Source organism: Athene cunicularia (genome assembly GCF_003259725.1).
Source record: "Athene cunicularia isolate RWA chromosome 7 unlocalized genomic scaffold, athCun1 chr7_part1, whole genome shotgun sequence".
In the NCBI taxonomy this organism is placed as follows: Eukaryota; Metazoa; Chordata; class Aves; order Strigiformes; family Strigidae; genus Athene; species Athene cunicularia.
In genome coordinates this window covers 26,917,948-26,938,937 of record NW_020799107.1, presented here as the reverse complement: position 1 = coordinate 26,938,937, position 20,990 = coordinate 26,917,948, and the positions used below count along the sequence as shown (strand labels likewise).

General features: G+C 39.2%; 1 protein-coding gene across 16 annotated transcripts in view; it reads right to left on the bottom strand.

Moving 5' to 3' along the window:
- KALRN (kalirin RhoGEF kinase) overlaps positions 1-20,990 on the bottom strand; it is a 360,200-nt gene that overhangs the window by 178,297 nt on the left and 160,913 nt on the right. For all 16 annotated transcript variants that reach the window (XR_003398843.1, XR_003398844.1, XM_026853030.1 and 13 more), the window contains exons 12-14: positions 20,565-20,739; positions 8,953-9,148; positions 3,006-3,172 (exon numbers count right to left, since the gene is read on the bottom strand). Coding sequence is in view for 14 of the 16 variants with exons in the window: in XM_026853030.1 (XP_026708831.1) it covers positions 3,006-3,172; positions 8,953-9,148; positions 20,565-20,739 (538 nt within the window). In the remaining 2 variants the exon portion in view is untranslated. The remainder of the gene's footprint in view (positions 1-3,005; positions 3,173-8,952; positions 9,149-20,564; positions 20,740-20,990) is intronic.

The following is a 20,990-nucleotide window of genomic DNA, read 5'->3' as shown; positions in this document are numbered from 1 at the left end:
CCATCCAGTTACACTGGAAAAAAATTTTAAGAGGCAAAATAATGTAAGTGAATCTTTTACACCTCTGGACCCTTTGTAGCTTCTTTGAGAGGCTCTTAGACCATAGACACAACCACCAGCAAGGACACTTTCTGGTAATTTTATCCATGTTCAAAACTGCATTAGGTTTCCACGAGCTCTGTGACGTTAGACTGAGAAAAACCAAATATAATTTATTCAGTGCCTCTCAAATGACCACTTCCCATCATCCTTTGGGCATATTCACGTGGAAGCAAATCTAATGTCAAACAGCAAAAGTGCATGGATAGCAAGGCATATGGAGAGGAACAAATAGACTACGCTTCAAAATATCTTGGAAAGTAAGTGTGGTGGAACACTGTGGGGATATCTGGGAGTAAATTAGGTCAAGTTCAACACTTATCAAAAAAAGAAAAAAACCATACAAAGATAAAATATGGGGGCAGGGAAGTCAAACAGCTTCAACCACAGCATTAGAGAATTTGTTTTTTTTAAAATGATCTCCACAACTCTATTCTGCTATTACTTTTATATAAGCAATGCAAGCTCTCTAGTTTCTGTCAGAAATGATGGGATCTAAATGAAGGGTAATCAGTCTTGGCCACAATCTTTCTTAATAAAGAAGAGTTTATGAATGACTGATCTATACTATTTCCACTCTAAAGCAGTTCACAGAACATCTCATTTGGAATTGTTCCGCTTTAATGGCCTCAAACTTCGATTCATTGTCTTGGCATTCAAACCCTTGGTGCATATGATATAAAGCAGAAATCCCTGGTAAATGAGACTTAAATAGATAGAGACAGTTAAAAGACTTTATATTTCCATGAGCCATTATATCAAAATGCAAACACATGTACACTTAGCAGCCTTGACCAATTTTACTCTGTCAGCAGAACTTAACCACAGCTACGGTAGGTGTCTTGCGTCAACCACATCTCAATTGATTCACATGAGTGAGAGCAATTTGGTAATGAGATCATCCATCGTCTCAGATACACCAAAATGAAAGTGAAGGAAATCTGGACCAGATTGGAGATGAACTACAAGCCAAAATTAATATATTTCCCAGTTTCACTAACTGGTTGGGAATATGACTCATCTACAGGAAACCAAATAGATAGGGTACAGATATATTTTAACTTGCCTCCTTCTGAGGGAAACTATAGCTGTGGTAATTTATAGGTTAATAAGCAAAGGAGTCCTTAGTATTCAGCTGAACAAATAAAATGATTGTTCACTACTGGTTTGCTGAAAGGTCACATAGTAATGAAGGCTCTGATGGTCCCAAGCTCTGTTAAGGAAATACTTATTCAAGGCAGCTGTTTTCCTCTCACAGTAAGTATTAGTTCAGTCCTAAAACTATTTCCTTTGGTTAGATTTTGGTTTGTAAAATAGTTAAGGCCCAGCAGATACTTGATTATGAGGCAAGTAACTTCAGATACCTGCAGAGAGTGCTGCACTGCCACTGTATGGCTCCAGGAGCAGCCACAGGACTGGATGACAGGCACTTCATGCTGGTCTAGCAGACTAGTGAGACTTTGTCAGCTAGTGATAACCTGCATTTTTAGCATTTCTGCTACACATATTAATTCTCTCTATTTTCCATCAGAAATTAAAATGCTCTACTTCATCTTCGATCTAACACACAAAACTCCAAGTTTACCTAAGTTGTGCATAAAAAAACTTTGGGAACCTATGGAAAAAAGGATACACTTTATAATCATGTTAAGATGGTGATTATGTACACCACAGAGTTTCTTTTTTTTTTCTTCAGAAGAAAGCCACAGCTTTCTTCTCTGGAGCTTCACAAGGAGTTGGCCTTCAATTATCACAAATGCAAAATGACTACATTTTCAAAATAAAAATTTAGGAGAGCTCTGTGTTACTTTTATTTAAGGTTGCAAAATATTCACATCAAAGTGGACTTCAAAAGAATATGGTTGTACTCGTGTTTGTGCTGCCAGATTCTAGCTTGAGGGTTATCTGAGAATGAAGGATTTGTTGTCAGCAATGATAAAACAATTCAGATAAAGCATCACTCAAATATTCACTTCTTAAGAAAGAATATCTATGACTATGTGTACTGAGCACCTAGTAGGTTTTGAGGTTTTTTTTTGTAAAGAAAGCAGAAACACTTTTTCACGAGCACCTTGTAGTATTTGGAAAAAAAACACCCGACTCCCCCAAATTTCTACTGGTAAAATGGAAATCTGAATATTCCAGGTGTCTGGAAAAATCTTCCTGCTTTTCCTAATGAAATCAAGACCATTCCATTGAAATCCAGACATACGCTGAAGTGCGAAGCCACCTGTGGATTAGGAAGCAGGAAGCGTAGTGTTATTCTATATAGCAAAGGAAAACAAGAAAATGTGGGGCATCCAAATTAAATGTTAGGGAAAACCTAGGGAGGCAGAACATGACTGCCCACACTAGATGAAATCTGAAAGAAAGGCAATGTAACAATACTAAGATGACTAAACAAGTCCTAAGATCTACAGACCACAAACAGAATTTTTTATCTCACCAGGAAGATACTAAAGATTCCTGCAGGTCAACAGATGTATAGCAATAAATGAAAAGGTGAAACTACTGTAATGTCATACTTAGACCTCACAGCTCAGTTATCCTTTGCTTTGGGCCAGTTCTCCACAACAGCTTAAATCTGGATCTCATATCAAATCATTACATTTCCAGAACACATGGAGCTTGAAGCAGCTTCTCCAGTTGAGAATTATGGTGTCAGTTCTGCACAGACTTCCCACAACTATTCATGAAGCCAGATACAAGCACACTAGAGGGAACAGAGCCCTTTGTTATTTGTAAAGGGTCATGCTGCAATCCATCAGCAAGTAATGTCAAGGAAAGGGGCATAAAGATCGTTCACCTAAAGGTATGTGATTTAGCAGAGACCGGTTTAGCAGTTTGCATCTATGTTTTGGCTGAAAACCCATTTAAGACGCTCACATGTGGTTTAAAACTCTCACCTGCTTGACTTCAGCCTGTAGGTGCCGGAGCTGGAGGCACTGCTCTAACCTCTTGTGAGTTTGGTCAGCGTTGAGCTCCAGCTCATGCTGTTTTTCATGAAGGAATTCCAGCAGTTCTTGAACCTGTGTTGCAAGATCAATGTCTTTTTCACAGATCAGCTCAATGCCTGCAACAAGCAGAGAGACATATCATTGCACTTACATGAAATTTCAGTTGTTGCACAAATCTAAGCTTCAAAATTTTTTGCCACCTAACACACTGGTTTGCAACTCTCCGAGTAATTCTTTCTCACTAAACTCTCTCACATGAGATATATGGCTTTCCCAGTTTCCTATTCTGCATCACTATATTTTTCTACAAAGCAGTGTTTATCTGGTGAACATTGCTCATCTCACGCATCAGCATCTGGCTAGTAGGACATGATTTAACCACAGCCGTGCTCAAAAACTTGCATGAACATTGAGTTAAAAATAAGACAGAAAAATCTCCCTTTCTTGAAGTAATTCATGAACTTATACTTTAGAAATGCATGTTGAACTTAGAAGAGAAAAAAGACGAGGAAGAAAATAGAAAAGTGAAATACCGGAAGTAAACTCTAGTCGCCAGATCTACATTAGTGCTACAAGTGTGTGGAACTCCACAGTGCAAACTTTTTTTCCATCTGGGCACTTTACAGGATCATTAACAACAATTTAGTTTAAACCAAGCTATAGTTCATTCAGAATTATTCTGCAGACTGAATTTCATCCAATCCTCACATACCAGAGAGAAAAGTTATCTTAGTACCACATTTCCCATCTCTTGCATCCTGCATGAAATTGATAAACCCCTGAATGAACCGGTCTGATTTCATAGTTGACCCTGACTTGATCAGGAGGTTGAAATAGAGACCTCCCAAGACCCTTCCTACCTCCTGAGTTTTCATACGTCCCTACGAACCTTGTGTGTAGTGGTTACATGAAATACAACACAGAGCTTCACATCTTCCTTCTTTATTACACTGGTGCTATAGCATTGTTGAGTACATTACCAGTGTAATTGTGAAAGTCTGGCCTGAAGGAAATATGATGTCATCCCATGTTACTGTAATCCCTGTGATTATAAACTAATACAGACCCAACTCTTCCCTTATTGAGGTTTACTGGAATTTTGCCACTGGCCTCAATACAGAGAGGATCAAGAACCTAATATAAAAATAATCAGATTGCAGTAATGCTGAGAAAACACTACACTTTTCTCCAAAGCCATTTGATTTCAAGGAATAATAGGGCATTAAAAAAGAAATGTGTTAATCAGAAGCTTGTGTATGAAAGGCTTGGACACTATTTCTAAAATCCATTTAGAAAGATGTCTTTTCTTTCCCCTATATGCTCCTCAGAGACTTGTGACTTTCATTCTCTCTCTTAGCAATATCTGCAGAGGGCAGTACACAAAATAAATGACCTTATGATTGACCCTATCCCCTTTTTCCTGGTTTCTGGTTTTACCAGAAAAAGCACATGGGAATGCAAGCGATTGGCTTATTCCCTTTCCCAGCCAAAATAAACCAGTTTCTTCATTACCAAATAAAGTGGAATGGCCCCTGGCTTCCCATTTAGGACTGGAAATCTAATATATGTTTCTATTCTTGGGAGTGAAGTTCCTTTCAATTGCCAGACACCAGGCATTGTTGCTACAATTAGCCTGCATATGGTTCTGTATCCTCAGGACATGATGGCTTTTTGTATGCTTGACTTCACCACACCTATTCGATATTAAATGCACAGTTTTCCTTCATGCACACTCAGCTGGTATGGTTTTGATTGTGCTAACTCATCAGCAGCAACCAGTGAACTGCCTGGGATGCTATCCAAGGGCAGCCTGCGCTCCCCATGATGAATGATCTGCCCTTTCCTGCTTGTCATATGTCACGCAGATTTATTCTACAGTGCCAACGCATGCGGTGAGAGCACTTATTCTTCTCAAAGATTGCTTTGCAAAATAGGAAGCCTTGTTTTCAGAATAATTTCATACATATTATTTTACATTGTGTTTTGATAGATAGAAAAGCACAGCTGATTTTCTGATAAAACAAACTTGGTTGCCCTTTTCTTCTAATGTCTCAAACAGTGCAGCAGATATCAAGTGAAGGAATGAATTAATGGTTGGACTAGGTGATCTTCAGAGTATTTTCCAACCTAGATGATTCTGTGAATTGAAAATGCTTTTAAAAGGTATTACAGAAAAGAGTACTGAGCCACACTAACTGGCATCCCACAAAACAGACATTAATTACACCTGAGCTATTTGCAATGTGAGATACTATTCAGTGTAAGGAAGGGGTGCTGCTTTTTGATCCCTACAAACCTGTTTTGAAACTGTTTCAAACCTGTTCTCAGGCTGAACTATTAAAAGCCTGTGACAGGAAAGTTTACAATCCTCTTCCTTGCAATATAAACTATAGTTATAACTAATTATAAATGACATCAGAAAAAAAAAGAAATAGGTTTGCATTTCCCTTTCCAGCATTGCAACGCTGGGAGAAGACATGAATGATGTTAGCTTGATGACTAGGAAACAAAAGGGCTTTGAATTATCCATATAACAGGTAGGGACTGTATAAATTTCCCTAGCATCAGCTTTGCAGTGTTTTTCAGGCTTGACTTAGACAAATTGCTTCTGAGGTATAAAAAGGTAGCTCTGTAAACCATGAGTGACTCCTAACTGTGATGCTAATTATGACAGTGATACCGACAATGTAAATGGACTTTAATAGTCAAATAAATCTGTGCAATGAATTAATCAGCTCTTAGAGTGTAACCGCTTTTAGTACCTAGAAGCAGAATGGCTAAGGTGCATATGTTATTGAATTACAGGAACACATCACCACTGCAGCTCAGGTTGAGGTGTTAAATCACTGATGAATTATGATCCTAAACTTTCATAGGAAATGGGTTTCTCGGAAATATCCAAGCTGCCACTTTTGAAAACACCAGGCCCCTTCAACATATCAAGTTAGACATCAAAAAAATCAATATCCCTTTTTTAGAATATTTGCCCACATATTTAGCTTTGCTATCTATCAGCAGTAGAGCTGCAATCAAACTCGAAAAATAGAAGATAGGTTCACAAAATAAAAAGTGCTGGCTCATTAAAAATTCTAGTCTTCTCGTGAATGTCATAATATTCTCTTAATGCAAATATGTTTCCTGAGGACATAGATTTTTAGTGAGACACGAAGACAATTCAGAAGTACTGCAGAATTTCAGAAAACGACCTGGCTTCCAGATCTTATGTACTCCCTAATAAAAACAAACATCTATTTGAAGAATCATTATTCTGATGGTGAAAACAGGCTAATCCAAAGCAGGCTCACTCACATGTGCTGAAGTAGTGGAAGGAATCACAGGAACATAACTCTGAGCTATATGGAGCTGTGGAAATACTGGACTTGCATAGATGCCTTGCATGCATGGATGCCCTGAATACTTTTACAGAATCTGTTATGGTGCACCACAGGACCACTGGATTTATTCTACCAACATGAAAATGTTCACAAGGATTCCCAGACACTCCACAGCCTGTTAAGAATCACTGCCCCAAATCTGCAGCAGACATGCAAAAATCATGTGCTAATGTCTTCTTTTTTTACCTGCACAAGGTTTTCAAGTGAAAAAAGCATCATGTGTGGAAAAACCTGGATGTAATTTTTTTCTGACAGACTTACTAGCTTAAAGACCTCCACACCAAATGCCAGAGTGATCAAAACTGAATCAGTTTCCTGTGTGACATGATAAAAAGAATAAAGCTCAAAGAGAGTTATAGGTAAGGGAAGAAACTTGGTCAGTTAGGAGTGGCTAGTTAGGCAGAATTTCTCTGAAAAATCACATTTTTTCTGGCTTTATCTTCTATGGCTACAGCTGAGTTTTGATTGCAGCAGTGGTGACACTGTACAATAGGAAGCAGCCAAAGCAGCCGATTTCCCAGAACCCTGGCACGTTTGCAGCTCTGGGAGTAAGAACAATCATGCCTTAACTTATGCACCGAATGACTATGATATTCAGGAATGACTATGATTCAGGAAGAGGAAGTAAAATTGAATTATATTTTTATAAAGTATAACTGTCCTTTATTGAAATAAGAAACAGTAGGCTCCCAAGAGCAATCTCTCTCCCTTATTTTGCCATCCTCCCAGCATTTAGCATTCTGTGCATGGCAGACATGACCGTTACCTTTGATAAACTACAGATACTCTACATCCTCACGAGGCTTCTGCTTCCTTGCCTTTGGGAGCAATGGGGTTTTATTGGGTAGGCTTCATAGAAAGCGATCTTAGATGATCTTATAAGAGCATTTTAAAAGCCACTTCATTTAGTTGCTAATTCAAAAGAAGTTGTTTCTAACTTCTTGACAAACACAGAAGTTTGGGGTTTTTTCTTTCCTAAAAATCGGGTCACTGAGACTTCTGACTGTGCTCTGTTCTGGACCATATTCTTTAGCTCCCATGGATTCCTACGCATATTAAGATTCTTCCAAAATGAAGGAGGGGAGAAAAAAAAAAAAAGCAAGCATCTTAACTGACGTACTGGGACAAGTTTTCTATCCCAGAAAACAAGGGAGCTGAAGCACAGGACCAGGCATAGTGTGGGCAGATCTCATAGAAGCTCGCACACATGGTTCACACAATGCACCGGATTGTCTAGTTCACAACATATTCTTGTAGCAGTTCTTAAGCCTCTGTTGAGTGCAGCTTGCCAAATCAGGCTGAATGCTGCCAGATTTTTTTAAAGGTGGGTGCCTAGAGGTAAAATGTTTGCCAAAGAATAAAAGCATAAAAATTCTTTTTATTTTGAAAGTGCAAATTGGGAGGGAAAGTACAGGAATTGCTCTTGCTTTGCACTCTTTCCAGACATTTAAGAAGGTTAAAATACTTCACAAGTAATATTCACTTCTGGACTTTACACAGTGATTAATCTGAATTATTATATTTCTTTTCCACCTGCAAAATGCAAGGATACAAAAATCCTGATTCATAGGATGTCTTAGAAATAGAATCCTACTGCTGAGAAGCAGAGTAAAAGTATCAGACAGACTCCCTATCAACATGAATCAAGTCTGTCATTTAAAAGTACATGCCAAAGTTTTTTTATACATCCAAGTTTCTACCTTTAACTTTCAAGTGCACATTGAAAAGGAAAATTCCAGTATGGTTTATCATATTCCCTTTGTAACCAAAATAATTCCAATTAGAGCTGGTTGGAAACAAGAGTTCTGTTTCATGACTGGTTTCAAGGCACTCATATTTGGTTTCTTTCCTAGAGGGCTCTTGGATAACTAGCTTCTTCCTTCCCTCACTCCTCTCTCTTCCCCCTTGGATGTGTCTGCACCCTGAAATATGCACAGGGAAAAGGTGTTCATGTCTTTGGAGAATGAAGCCAGCATATCTGGTCAGTTCACCTCTCAATAAAGTCTTGTCAAAACCTCAGGAATCTAGAACTTCATCCGGACCTGAGGTCTGACTGGTCAGCTCAAGTACCTGTAACTCATGATTCCCTGCAGTGCTTGTTTCTGAGCTGGTGCAAGGACAAGGTCCTACCAGTGTAACTTGTCTTGCCCATCCCTCTCCATCTACTTTGGAATTGATCACAAACTCCATCCTGCAGTTGTGAAACTTTCAGAATGAAACCTTAAAGTCAGCTTTATTCCCTCAATGAATTTCAGTCTCAAAGAAACAGCAATTTTGGACATATATTCTTGAATCAAAGAATTCCTAAAACTTGTGGAACAGCTCTGGGAGTGGAGGGACAGGTATTACCCATATTCAAATGTTAAAAGCTGATGCATTTAGTATGTATTGGGGTATTTTTGCTTGATATGCATTTTTGGTGTTTGGGGTTTTTCTTTTTTTTTTTTTTTTTTTTTTTTTATTTTTCTCATGTGAAATAGAGATCAAATTGTTCTGCTCACCTGAAGCCTGGACCTCCATGATGTATTGGTGTAAATCTTGCCCTTGCTGGATGACTTCAAAGGTCATGTTGTTCATGGCCAGCTTCCGCTCAGTGTGACGCTGCAAACGCTGCTCAGCCAGTGTGAGGTCTTCAGTATTGAAATCATTCATTTGTCTCAGCAGATCTTCATTCCAAGCATCTAACTCTGCTGTGACCTTCACGGGTAGAAGACAGACACTGTGTTCACTCAAGTTCAATGCAAAATCCTACTCTCAACCTGCGTTTGGATCACAAAAGTACTTCACATTTTGACTCTGATCCAGACCACAGCCTGAGTATAATCTGGATCCTGCCCACTTAATGGTCATGCTTAACATTTTGCTTAGGTGAGAATGCAGGAACAGATTATCAATCCAACAAGAAATCTGACACCTTCTTCCCTTACACATTCCAAAGGGCACTATAAGAGAAGACTCACTATATTCACATGGATGGTAAAGATAACGTTTCTGAATAAATTCAAACTTAAATGAAGAATTAATGCTTACAGAATTGCAAAACAATTTGTTACACCTGTGACTACATAAATCCAAGATGGCCTGAATGTTTCTGACAACATTTTGCAACACACCATATGTTACATATTACATAGGGAAATACTACTTATTCTATCTTCATAGAACTGAAATAAAAAACTGCTTACAGTAAGCCCTAAACCAGGGACAACTAATATATTTTCAGAATTATTACTATCGAAGTAACGTATTGTGAACAGTATCTGCCCGTTGTTCTCAGAAAATGCATCATAAGACTAAATATTACAAATTTGTGAATTAACCCCTACAGCATTGATTGCAGTTGTACAATGAGTCCTGTGCTGTGCTTTCAGGGACTTAAGGTCTCTCTGTTGTCTTCGGTGGACTTGGGAACAAGCTCTATATAACTTTTTTCTGCTGTGGATCTGAAAGCTTTTACTTTGAAGAATGAATATAAATAATTCACTTTTACAGATGGGGAAAGCACAGCACAGAAAGATCATACTCAAGGGCTAGGTGAATCACCAGTAGAATCACAAACTGTACCTGGCTCTAACCAAAGAACTATATAACCTGCCAATAACTCATGGGAACATGCAAAATCTTCTGTTGATTTCTTTGCTTCCTGATCACAACACACAGTGTGATGATTTTAGCAGTCCTTCACCGTATCTTCTGTATTTTACATTTTAGCCTACAAGTAGCCAACTGACATCAAAGTACTTCTCTGGTTTTGCCTGTTTAATTAAAGCAAGATCTAGCATCTACCCAAACAGCAGTCTCACCTCAACATAGATTCTGCTACTGCAGACAAAAAAGTGTGAACGTGCTAGTGACAATGAATGATTGGGGAGACAAGGGAAATGGGTATTAAATCATGCATACAGGCTAGTGCGGTACAGAATGCAATTTTTTAAAATATTACAAAAATTATTAAATAAATGCCTTCATTCTGATTCATAGGTCGATTTGTCATCTAAATTCCCACTTGTGTGCATTATGATGTAGTAAGAAGTTCTCTGTTTCTCACTAAAAGTGCTCTTTGGTGCCTGTGTGCAGTGAGATGCTTAATTTCCTAAGTAGCCAAGATACAAAATTTTCCACTCAGTTTTCCTTTTCAGAAAACATAAGTTATATCCAATGCAAGCAGAGGAAGGCAACCCGAATGGACCAGCTCTCAGCCCTTCTCACATTAGAATATGTAAGACTACACAGTTTTGCTTTAGAAGGAAAAAAAAAAAAAAAAAAGCAGGTTTTAGGCTCTTTTTTGAGAGAAGCAGGAAAGCAGGTTCAAGCAACGAAGTACCTGAGACCTCAGCTGCAGGGTGGAAGACAGAGTGTGGATATCCTGAGGGGCTTCTATTTGTCTTCAGCTTGTTCCAGTGCCCATTCCACTTAATTACCTTTAACTAATACCCATCTCTACAGTCTCTTTGGCCCCATTCCTGATTCCAGCAGCCCCTGATTCATTCACATATCACTGCTGGAGTCCCTGGACTGTAGAGACTTATCGGCAGATTTAACAGTTATGGAGAAATAGTCAAAGCAGACGCTGGATAAAGGGTTTACTAGATACATTTACATTTAGAGATAGATCCTCGGCTAACGGTGATCAGAACTGAGTTGGTCTTGACCTTGTTTTAAACTACAAACAACAGAATGAATTTAGAGTAAGTGCAGGTTCCTACAGTCATGACAGAGAATACACAAAGTTCAATGCAAAGCCCTTTCTGCTCTTTCTAATGGAAAGGCATGTGATATAAGTGAATCAGAAGAAATTTATTTTTTGTGAGCTATTAAAAATATTGTCTGAATTCATTGCATTGATTGTCAGGCTGCTAAAACGTAATTATTTGAAATTTTGCAAGGATTCACAAAGTACTTCCCAAACTCCTGCAAACATTCTCATGTATATACACTCAGGAAAATGTCTAAAAGCATTTATAAGACCCAGTAATAGAAAAAAGATTAAAACAATCACAGAATGTGTTACATCAGTTTGCTCTGACAGCCATGATGCCATGATTGGGGGTTTCTTATCAGAACAAAATCTCAATCCCTTTTACATCTATGGACATAAACTCCAGAACAGGAAAATGCAAATCCTTCAGAGGTTTGAACTGTCAGGGGAGTTGACAATGGACATATGAAGGAATCAACAAATTTTCCCACAGGTATGATGAGATCCAACACTTCTACAAAACCGCCTGAGTAAACCTCTCTGCTGTGTTCTCTTTCTCTTAGCAACTTTTCCACCTGGCTGTGAAAAGGACACTGATCTGCATTGCTTTTATCATTAAATCTACAATAATTTCCACTTGAGCACAGAGAAACGACTGTTCCTGACTGCACTGGGTTTTGCCCCTTAGGCCTGAGTGTCCAAGACAGGTCTGTAGCAGAGCAGCATCTACAAACACTTAATAGAAGGACTGCCTCCCAGGCAACCAGTGCTCCTTGTGCTTGTGCTGGCAACAGGCTTTCATCAGGCTCCCCACACGGGAGTAGCTGCACCTAAGTATCTCTACCTGTCCTGTTAGCCACTGCAAGGCACTGAAGGGTTTATGCTCCATTATCCACACTCCCCAGTTTAAGTCAGTTGTTCCAATTAAAGAGGACGGTGCAGGCAGTCAGGGCACGAGCTGATAAATAATGTGGGATGAAAGGCCAGCCCATGATGCTCCATGTCACATTTCCAGGACCAGGGGATAAGACTGCACTTGAGTTGCTCTGGACAGCTGGACAGGGCCAGCAGGGCTTGTTAGCCCAGCACCAGCTCCGTCAGGTCCAGAAGCACAGCCACCAATGGAAGGGAGAAGGAAGGAAGGAGGGAAGTTGCCTCTGAGTGGGGGCTGATAAAGGAGTGACAATCATCCCATGTGCTGGGTTAGGGGAAGAGAGGAAGGAGTCAGGCACAGCAAGAGGTGGAACATCACCAAATTTCTCAGGCGAAGCATGTACAAGAAGGTTGGGTACATTGCTCTGAGTAACTGAGACAAACAGATGGCTAGAAGGGAATCTAAAGCACATGACGGCAAAGCAGCAATAGCAGAGCTGTGATAACAACCCAGGTTTCCTGAATCCCAATCTGGTGCCCTATCCTAGAGACCATGCTGCTTTGTGTATCTCATTAAGACATTTCCTTTTCTGCCTGTACAGCCAATGCCTCAAAATTCCAGCATTTTCTGTACTTCAAACTGGACCATTTGGAAATGGTCCCAGAGTCTGAATTTGAGGCCCTAACTGGTTTGATTTGCATATAGGGAAAATGATTTTTTTTCTTCAGGAAGAAGCTGTAATTACGCAGCTCTGTTAACTACAGATATATATTTTTCAAGTCTAAAAAAGGACTTTGGATGCTTTCACAGACTGGTCAGGCAGTGACATCTATGGTGAAACTTGGACTGCATCAGACAAAAGTGTCCTATCTCCTAAACCGTGGTAAGAGCCATTTGAACTAGGCCCATGTCAGGAATTTTCTCATAAATGAGGCTCACTTGGCCACAAACTTGTTTAATTTCCTTTTGACCCAGAAGAATGGCTGATTAGCACTTACTCTATTCATCTGCTAGACTTCTAGCGGGAAGAACTGACAGCACTTCTTATGTTTATTCACTTTAATTCCCAATGTTTTTGAGTCTAAATAGACCTTAGTGTCCCTCACATGCCCTGAGAGAAGAGAAGCCTTGCTGCAAGACAAGCCCTAAACTCTGCTCTGTTCTGCTGTTGCATGAGAGAGAAACTGTACCAAAGCAGAAGGGTCATGAGAGCAGCACCAGTGGCAGCACACAGGTCTGCATTAGCAAAAGCAGCAGAGATGCCCAGGTACCCACACTATTCCAAGGAAAGCTGCACATATGCCTGCAGCCACACTCTATCTGACTCATTGGATGCTCCTTCCTTGCAGGTCATATACGGTTGGTGGCCAAGAAACAGCTCCCTATTACTAAAGGAAGGTCATGTGTCTCCAGAGTACTGAGAAAGACACGACAAAATTATTGATTGGCAATGAGTCTAGAAAGCACATTTCTTCACTCTTCACCTAAAATATATGCTCCTGCTGCCATGATAAAAGGAGGGGAACTAATTCCGGTAGTGAACTCAATCTAGTATTAAATGAGATACCCACTATATCATTATCAGAGCAGTGGAGGCAGTGCAAGAGTTAATTTTCAACATGTGAGCAAATACTGGGTTTGTGCTGAGCTCCATGCTACTATCACAAGGCTATAATAGATATACAGACTATGTCAGCCATGTCTGTTTTTCATGCAGACACAGCAACCACAGTCTAGACCACATAGTCTTTAGGCAGGAATCCTCCTAAAGTAGCAACTTAATATACCCAAACTCCCATTGCTGCAATACTGCTGCATTTGCTGCTTCCTGGATTTATCATGCTGCAACACCAGCAGATAACATGACCGAAAGGGGAGAGAAATGTTAATCTTGAATCCTGGAGAAAGAGGAGAGGTATAGAGAAGAGTTACACAGGTGAAAAGTAAGAGCAGTAATAATAACAGTCCAGCTATCTCATGCCTCCATTGTAGTCTGCTTATGAATTAGGCTAAAGCCTACCCCTAGAGCAACTCCTGTGCAGGCAATTGCACATCTACAATAATTTAATATCTAAATCCTAAGTATCTTTTTTAAATGCTGTTGATGAGATTTTCTACAAAATGATGCTGCTGAGCCTTGAACACTGCTTGTTTGGCCTTAATTCAATGTTTGACACCTAAAGTCATCTTGTTTAATGCCAAACAGAAAATTTTGTTTGCCAATTGAAGAAGGTGGAGAGGGGAAATGAGGAATCAAGCAAAAGAAGATAAATGCTATATGGCAAATGAATCACATAGGAGCTGATATTTTGAAGGTTGGGCTGAGGAAGGGCATATGAGGAGGAGTGAAAGAAAGTTCTATCCTGGGAGCAAAAGCTATCAACACAAAGAGAGTGGGCTCATAAGAAGGATCTGAAAAAGAGTAAAGATGCTTGGGAAGAACAAGCAAATGTAGGAGGCAGGTTGCAGGAGAAATGATGGTGCAAGTAGGACGAGGAGCGAAGGTGAGAAGAGTGGGCAGAGCATGGGGATGAGGCAGGACAGGAAGAACAGTCACACAGGCACAGGGCAGATGTGTACAGAGCTCAGAATCAAACAAAGGGAATATCTATGTCATTTCAAGAGATAAAAAGATAGCAGCCATATAGCTGGGATGAACACAGAGTGAGGATGGATGAGATGAGAGGTCAGATATGCTCCAGGAAGGAATCAAAAAAAAAAAAAAAAAAATCTGAGTCCTGGAGGCTGAGGGAGTGTCTATGAGTGCAGAAAGGGATTATAATGGAGTAGGGGAGACCAGATCTCTAAGATAATAGAGACTGGGCTCCAGGGACAACAGCACTTGGCTCTACTTCAATGTTCAGAACAGGCTGGAAGAGCAGACGACTAGATTTGACAGTGTAAGTGGATCTATGAGCAGACTAATACCGAAGGTATACAGTAGAGGAGATGTAGGTAAGAAAGGGTGAATGAAACTGCCACTTCTACAGATCATGTAAGCAAAAAGTTTGCTGTTCCTCCTCAGACCTCAGTTTGGGCTGACAGTATGACAATGCTGTCACCCATTTTTTTGACAACAGACAGAGATTCCATGCTGACTTAGTGAGGACCTAGGCCACTGAAGTGTGAAAAGGCTGTCACAGTGATGATTCTGCTCTGGTGCTCTTGGCTCCTGAATCCCAAATATAGAGAGACAATGGAATTCAGCTCCAAAAGACAGGGTGCCCAGGACAACTTAGTGCTTGCCTTTCCTTAAAAATGATGTGCCATTTGAAAATTAGGTACATATGGAAAAGAAAAACAAAAGTTTGCTAACCATGAGACCTTATAAGATTCCAGCCTACGAACAGAAGAGGCTGAAATTCTTCTACTGTTCCCCTTCTTTCAAATGTAACTCAAGATCTCTGTAACTCTTATTTCTAATAAAGCATCTCACATCTGAGTGTCAGCTCTAAGTCAGTGAGGGGCTATAAAATATCTTGTACTTTCTCGCAGGCAGCTAATTCACTTGAAAAGATTCTGCTAATGTTATAAACCTGGAATGGGAAACTCAAGTGAGTTGTAAATAACAGTGAAGTAAACTACTGTGAAAGCTGGCTCCTGTTGCCTTCTAAACTCATGCTCAGGGATGGATGTGAACAGCCCCAAGAGCCAGCAAGTAAAATCAAGACTGAAAAATTTAATTAGCAGGTGAAATGAAGACAAAGAGATTGAATAGTGGAAAATTAGATATCCAGCAGGTGAAGATTTTAGTGATCATGAGCCTTTCCAAAAGATTATACAAGATCAAATTTACATTGTACAGTGGGAGCCCCCATAATCCCTTCCAGGACTCTGTCTTGGCCTAGGAACCATGTTGCTCTAAGACTACAGTGCATAGGCTCTGTCTGGCACTGCACAGATTCATATGTATTGCAGGAAACACCACACACAAGGGAAGGAGGTGGGCAGCTCTGGGAAAGGGAGAGGGAAGTTTCTTTGGAGGTAACCAACAAATGTTGCCAGACAGGTATTGGCTGAGATCATTCCTATTCTCAGTCATAACGTTTTGTAGAGGTCCATGGGGGAATTTGATCATCTCTCTACAAAAGATATAAAGAAAAAACGTCCAGAAAGACTCTGGATGGCAGTAATTTTGTAGGGGTTGCAACTCAGTGAATTTTACCATTTGTTTCTTATTCATTTACTCAGCATTTCACTATATATTAGCATTCATTCAAATAATGGTTAATAAGCCTTTAAATGACTATTTCTGAAGCAAGGGACAAAGTATGCTTGACAGATTTTACTGAGGATATAACTCTGGAATAAGACTGTGCTTCATATGTATAATGTGCTCAGTGTGGTGCCAGCACTGCTGCTAATGTCTGCCAGCTATCGTCCCTTGAGTCTTACACCCTATTTCCTTGTAGTGGATCAGCTACCACATTCACATTGCATGAAATCTCCCGAGTTACTTGGCTGGCTGCACAAACTCAGTTGAAGTCTGTATCATATAGAAAGACTAACCATATAATCCTAATGATCCCACCTTGTCTTGAAATGCACAATGACTTGGTAAAGGAATAAAGCATATCAGGCATCAAAGTTAGACACGTTTCCTAAATAAAGAATGGGTTGTCATTTTATGGTTTTAAAACCTAAGGCAGAACAGCTCCCCATAGGGATAGCTGGGCTCTCTCATGTTTCTGTTATGTCTGTTTCCAGGTGTTGCCATAGTTTGGATTTCATAATTTACCCCAAGAACCCCGAGTGTAAATATCAGTCAATATAATGAGATTAAGGCAAGAAAGAACAGGCAGCACATGCTATTTGCCTGTGGGTTCAAATTCATATCTGCCAAACCTGCCTTGACTCAAGTACAACACAAAAGCTTAGAAATCCTCAGAAGTTCTAAATGAATGCAGCTGGTCTGCCTCGCCGAAGAAATAGGCGGGTGGCTTCTCTTTACGTAAAATATTTTCCTGAAGACAAAATGCAACAATAGTTGGGAGATTTCACTGAAATGAAAGTTTCAATGATGCCTAAATAGATGGAAGTAAGTGTTGCTCGTGCAGTAATCATTAGTTCTTAAGTCTGTCTGGACTCCAAACCTCTGTCAAGAAGAGAAGATTACAGAAAAGCTCAAAAACCAGGAGGGCTACAATGCAGGCGGGTACAATGCAAGTTTAGGAAGGAGTACCAAAGGAAAGGGTCATGTGATCTAAGGCATGGATTTCAATATGTGGGGAGAACACTAGAGGCAGGAAAGTTTCCAAAGAACAAATGACAGATATTTTCTAAATAAAACTAAAAGAAAATCACTCAGTTGCCATTTGTGAGTTTAAAAAATTTCTAATACTTTCATTTTACATTATTAATTAGAAAGGAAAGAGAGAGAGAAAGAGAGGGTAGTAAGGAAAATTCACAGAATCAAAAATGTTCGGTACCAGAACTGGATGGAAAGATACGTCGCGAGACGTAACTGTTCCCTGAGGCTGAGCTCTAATGTGCAGCCTTCCCTAAAGCTGTTGGAAGCAGATGGGTGCCCACAGCCACATCCCTCTGGCTTCCACTAGAAATGCAAGTTTTTCCTCCCACCAGAGTTCTGAGGGGAGGGTCCTCATCACAAGGGATTCCCTGGAGCATAAGAACGCATGAACCAAGGGTGAGAACACAGACCTGAGGGGGAAAAATAACAAGCATTGAGTTTCCTAAGACAGAAGCAGTGAAGAGGACAAAGAAGTCCTAGTTTGGGAGGTGAAGGGCCCACTTTTTGCAGATGGTTTGTGTGGGTGCAGGAAGGAGAGAGATAAACATGGCTGCAGCAGGTAGAGGGGTTTTTGTAGGGATGGGTTCAATATGGCACTGCTCTTTGGGCAGATGGAAGTGGACTTATCTAGAGTAGAAAAGGAGAAATTCATTTGACAATTTTACTGGTACAGATTATTTTACTATTCTTAATCTATGCAGTATATAGGTTATTATGGAAAATTAAAACCTAAATACATTTCCAGTTATAGCTCAAGCTACTTGTCTTTAGTAGAAAAATACTTAATGTCCTGTTTTAAATTTCATCACCTTTTTCCCTTAAAAGCTTGGAATAGTTAACCATTAGTAATAATACATAATTTTTAATTATGGTGATGAAAAAATCTTTTTGCTTCTCAACAATGGCATGAGATAATTTTGTTAATTTTGGTTAACAGTTTCCTACTGACTTGGAACCTTTATTATATGGCTGAGGCAACTGACTGCAATCTACCTTCTAAGGATCATTATTGTGTCAATTTGAGCCAATTCAGCTGTTGTTTGAAATGCACAGCATACATGTGTCATTTAATATTTAATTTCAAATTGCCTTTCTTTTTATTATCCACCAAAATGTTTTTCTTGTTTAAGACCTGGATGTCATTATAACATTTAAGATACTGACCTGGATATATTTTTCATTGTGTGTTTAGTTATAAATTGTTATATTCTAAAATAAAAAATATTTGTAAGAATGAAGGAGTTTTCTAAATAAAATCATCTGCTCATAGACTCCCCATGAAAAGTGTTCTCAGATTTCCTTGTAATATTAATCTTGCAGAGGGAATTCAGATGTTTTTATGATAAAAAATGACAAATCTATAGTGACAACAAAGTGGTGATTTTCTTTTAAATCCTCTATAGCTAATCTTATTTTAGAAGACTGAAGCACATTTCCAAATTCAAATATCTTAATGTATCACAGACTCTCCAAATGTGTCTGTGAATACACGAAGTAGGATTCATGCAAAAACAAAACAGAGGGATCCACAGAGTACTCCCATCTCTGGCACCAGATATGGAAGGGACTAGGATAAGTCACATCATCTCCTGATGCCTCAGTTGCTCCATCAGTAAAGCAATCCATGGTGGTAATGGCCTTTGAGATATTTGATTGAAATACTATGTACAAAGAAAAAGCATTTGAAAACAGTGATTTTTTAAAAAAATATATCTTTAAATAAGTCAGAATAATTCCAAGTTCACACCTAGAATTTGCAGTGACACAGGCTGAGATCTTAGTGAATGACTCACATGTGTTCACCATATACTGCCTACAGACACATCTGGGTGTTACAGAAGCACATACTGGTTTTCATTTATTTTGCTTCATTTTTGAAAACACAGGTGCCATTTATAGGTAATGTACAAGTATATGCATTGACACCCCATTTATATCCTTGAAGTCTCAATAGTTCAACAGTTGTCACACCATTGTATCAAAATATCTTATATTTAAATATAGGAGATACTACAGTTACTGCAGGCTCCTGAATTTTGAGTGTAGCATTCTTAAGGTAAAGTATGTTTTCTGACATGAAATACATACATTTATACTTAAACAGACATGCTCACAAAAAATACTGTCTCTTGGTATCAAGGAGGCTGTATATAACTGGTAAGTAAAATAAAACTATCCTAATTTACATAAATAACAAGCACTGTAGAACAGACTTCAGTACAATACCCAACTATGCAGTCACAATAGGAAGACTCAGATACTCCTCACTGTTTTCCATCTCTGGCATCCAATTATAGACCAAGACACCTAAATGCCTCTGTTTCCAGCCTTTTATTCCACTACAATTCATGTCTTAAAATAAAAACAGAGTATAACACACCATTTTAAGTCTCCCATTAATTACCAATACCTACCTTGAGATTACCTACAGATTTACAAAGAATATCTTCAGGAATATATCATCATAAAACACTTGAAAGTGTTCCATGTGGGATACAATAGGAGAAACACACCCCAGAAGGGACATAAGTACTGACACATAGCCTTCACAGTTTTTGTGCACAAGTTAATTTACCTGTTGTTCTTTTTGCATCATGTCTTATCAGAACTACAGCAAGTAATTAATGAGATTAGCTGGAGTCTCTGAAGTTTCTCTATCCAAGAATACTTCAATTATTAATGTTTTTATGAGTTTTCCACCCAATTTTTTTGATTTCAAAACAGAAGTACAAAACAGAACCGAAAGACCTTTTTTTTTGCATGAGGACATTAAAATATACTTTAACTTCCCCTCATTTTTTTTCTTTCCTTTTTAAATAAATCCACTGTAATGTTTTAAAAGCCCATGTTTAAAATATCCTTTCTTTTCATGAATAACATGTTTTTCACTTGGTGGTTTAAAGCCAAGCATGGATCTGTTTGTATGCATCTATGTTTGTATCTGATGAGACAAACCTCACTAATAAGTGATACTGAACTTCCAAATCGCTGAGTGACCAGTGTCAATAAAGAGTTAGATTATGGGCATCTTATAAAGTTTCTCTGCAAAGCAGGCAGATTCTCAGCAAAGTCAGTTAAGCAGACACTAATCTATTTCAGTGCATTTATATCCTAAAGCATATTTTTAGCTTCAACATGCCAAATTTAAAACCTGGTTGTAATTCTCTCTCTTCCTCACTGGACAGCTGAGTACAATCAAACAACTCCAGGTGTATCCTAACAGAGTATGTTTACATATACTCCCTCTCCCACAGCTCTACCTTTCTCAGGTCATGCAGCCAGCACTTACCTCAATGGTGTACTGTTCAAAAATCCGGAGCTGCAGGAAAATATCTAGCTTAATCTTCCTCTCATGGAAGAGCTCTTCCATCTGTACCTGGGCCTCGTCGAGCTGCTGAAGGACAGATTCAATGTGGCTGATGGAGCTATTGTGTGGAGTCTTATTGTTTGAAACAGCGGAGTCCCTGTGACAAGGTAGAGAGCATGGTTAAAGCTGAGCTTTAAGGCAGGCAAAAGAGCAAGTACTACACATTTGTGATTCTGCGTGCTGCTGAGAAGCAAACTCAAGCACAAAGGGCTGAGGGAACGTGTATGCAACACTCATCTCTTCTACTCGCTGAAATCCTGCAGCTCCTGAGATTGGCACAAAGTTTGAACAAGGAGATCATCCTTTCTTTTGTCGTGACACTGAAAATTTACACACTTGGGGGGGGGG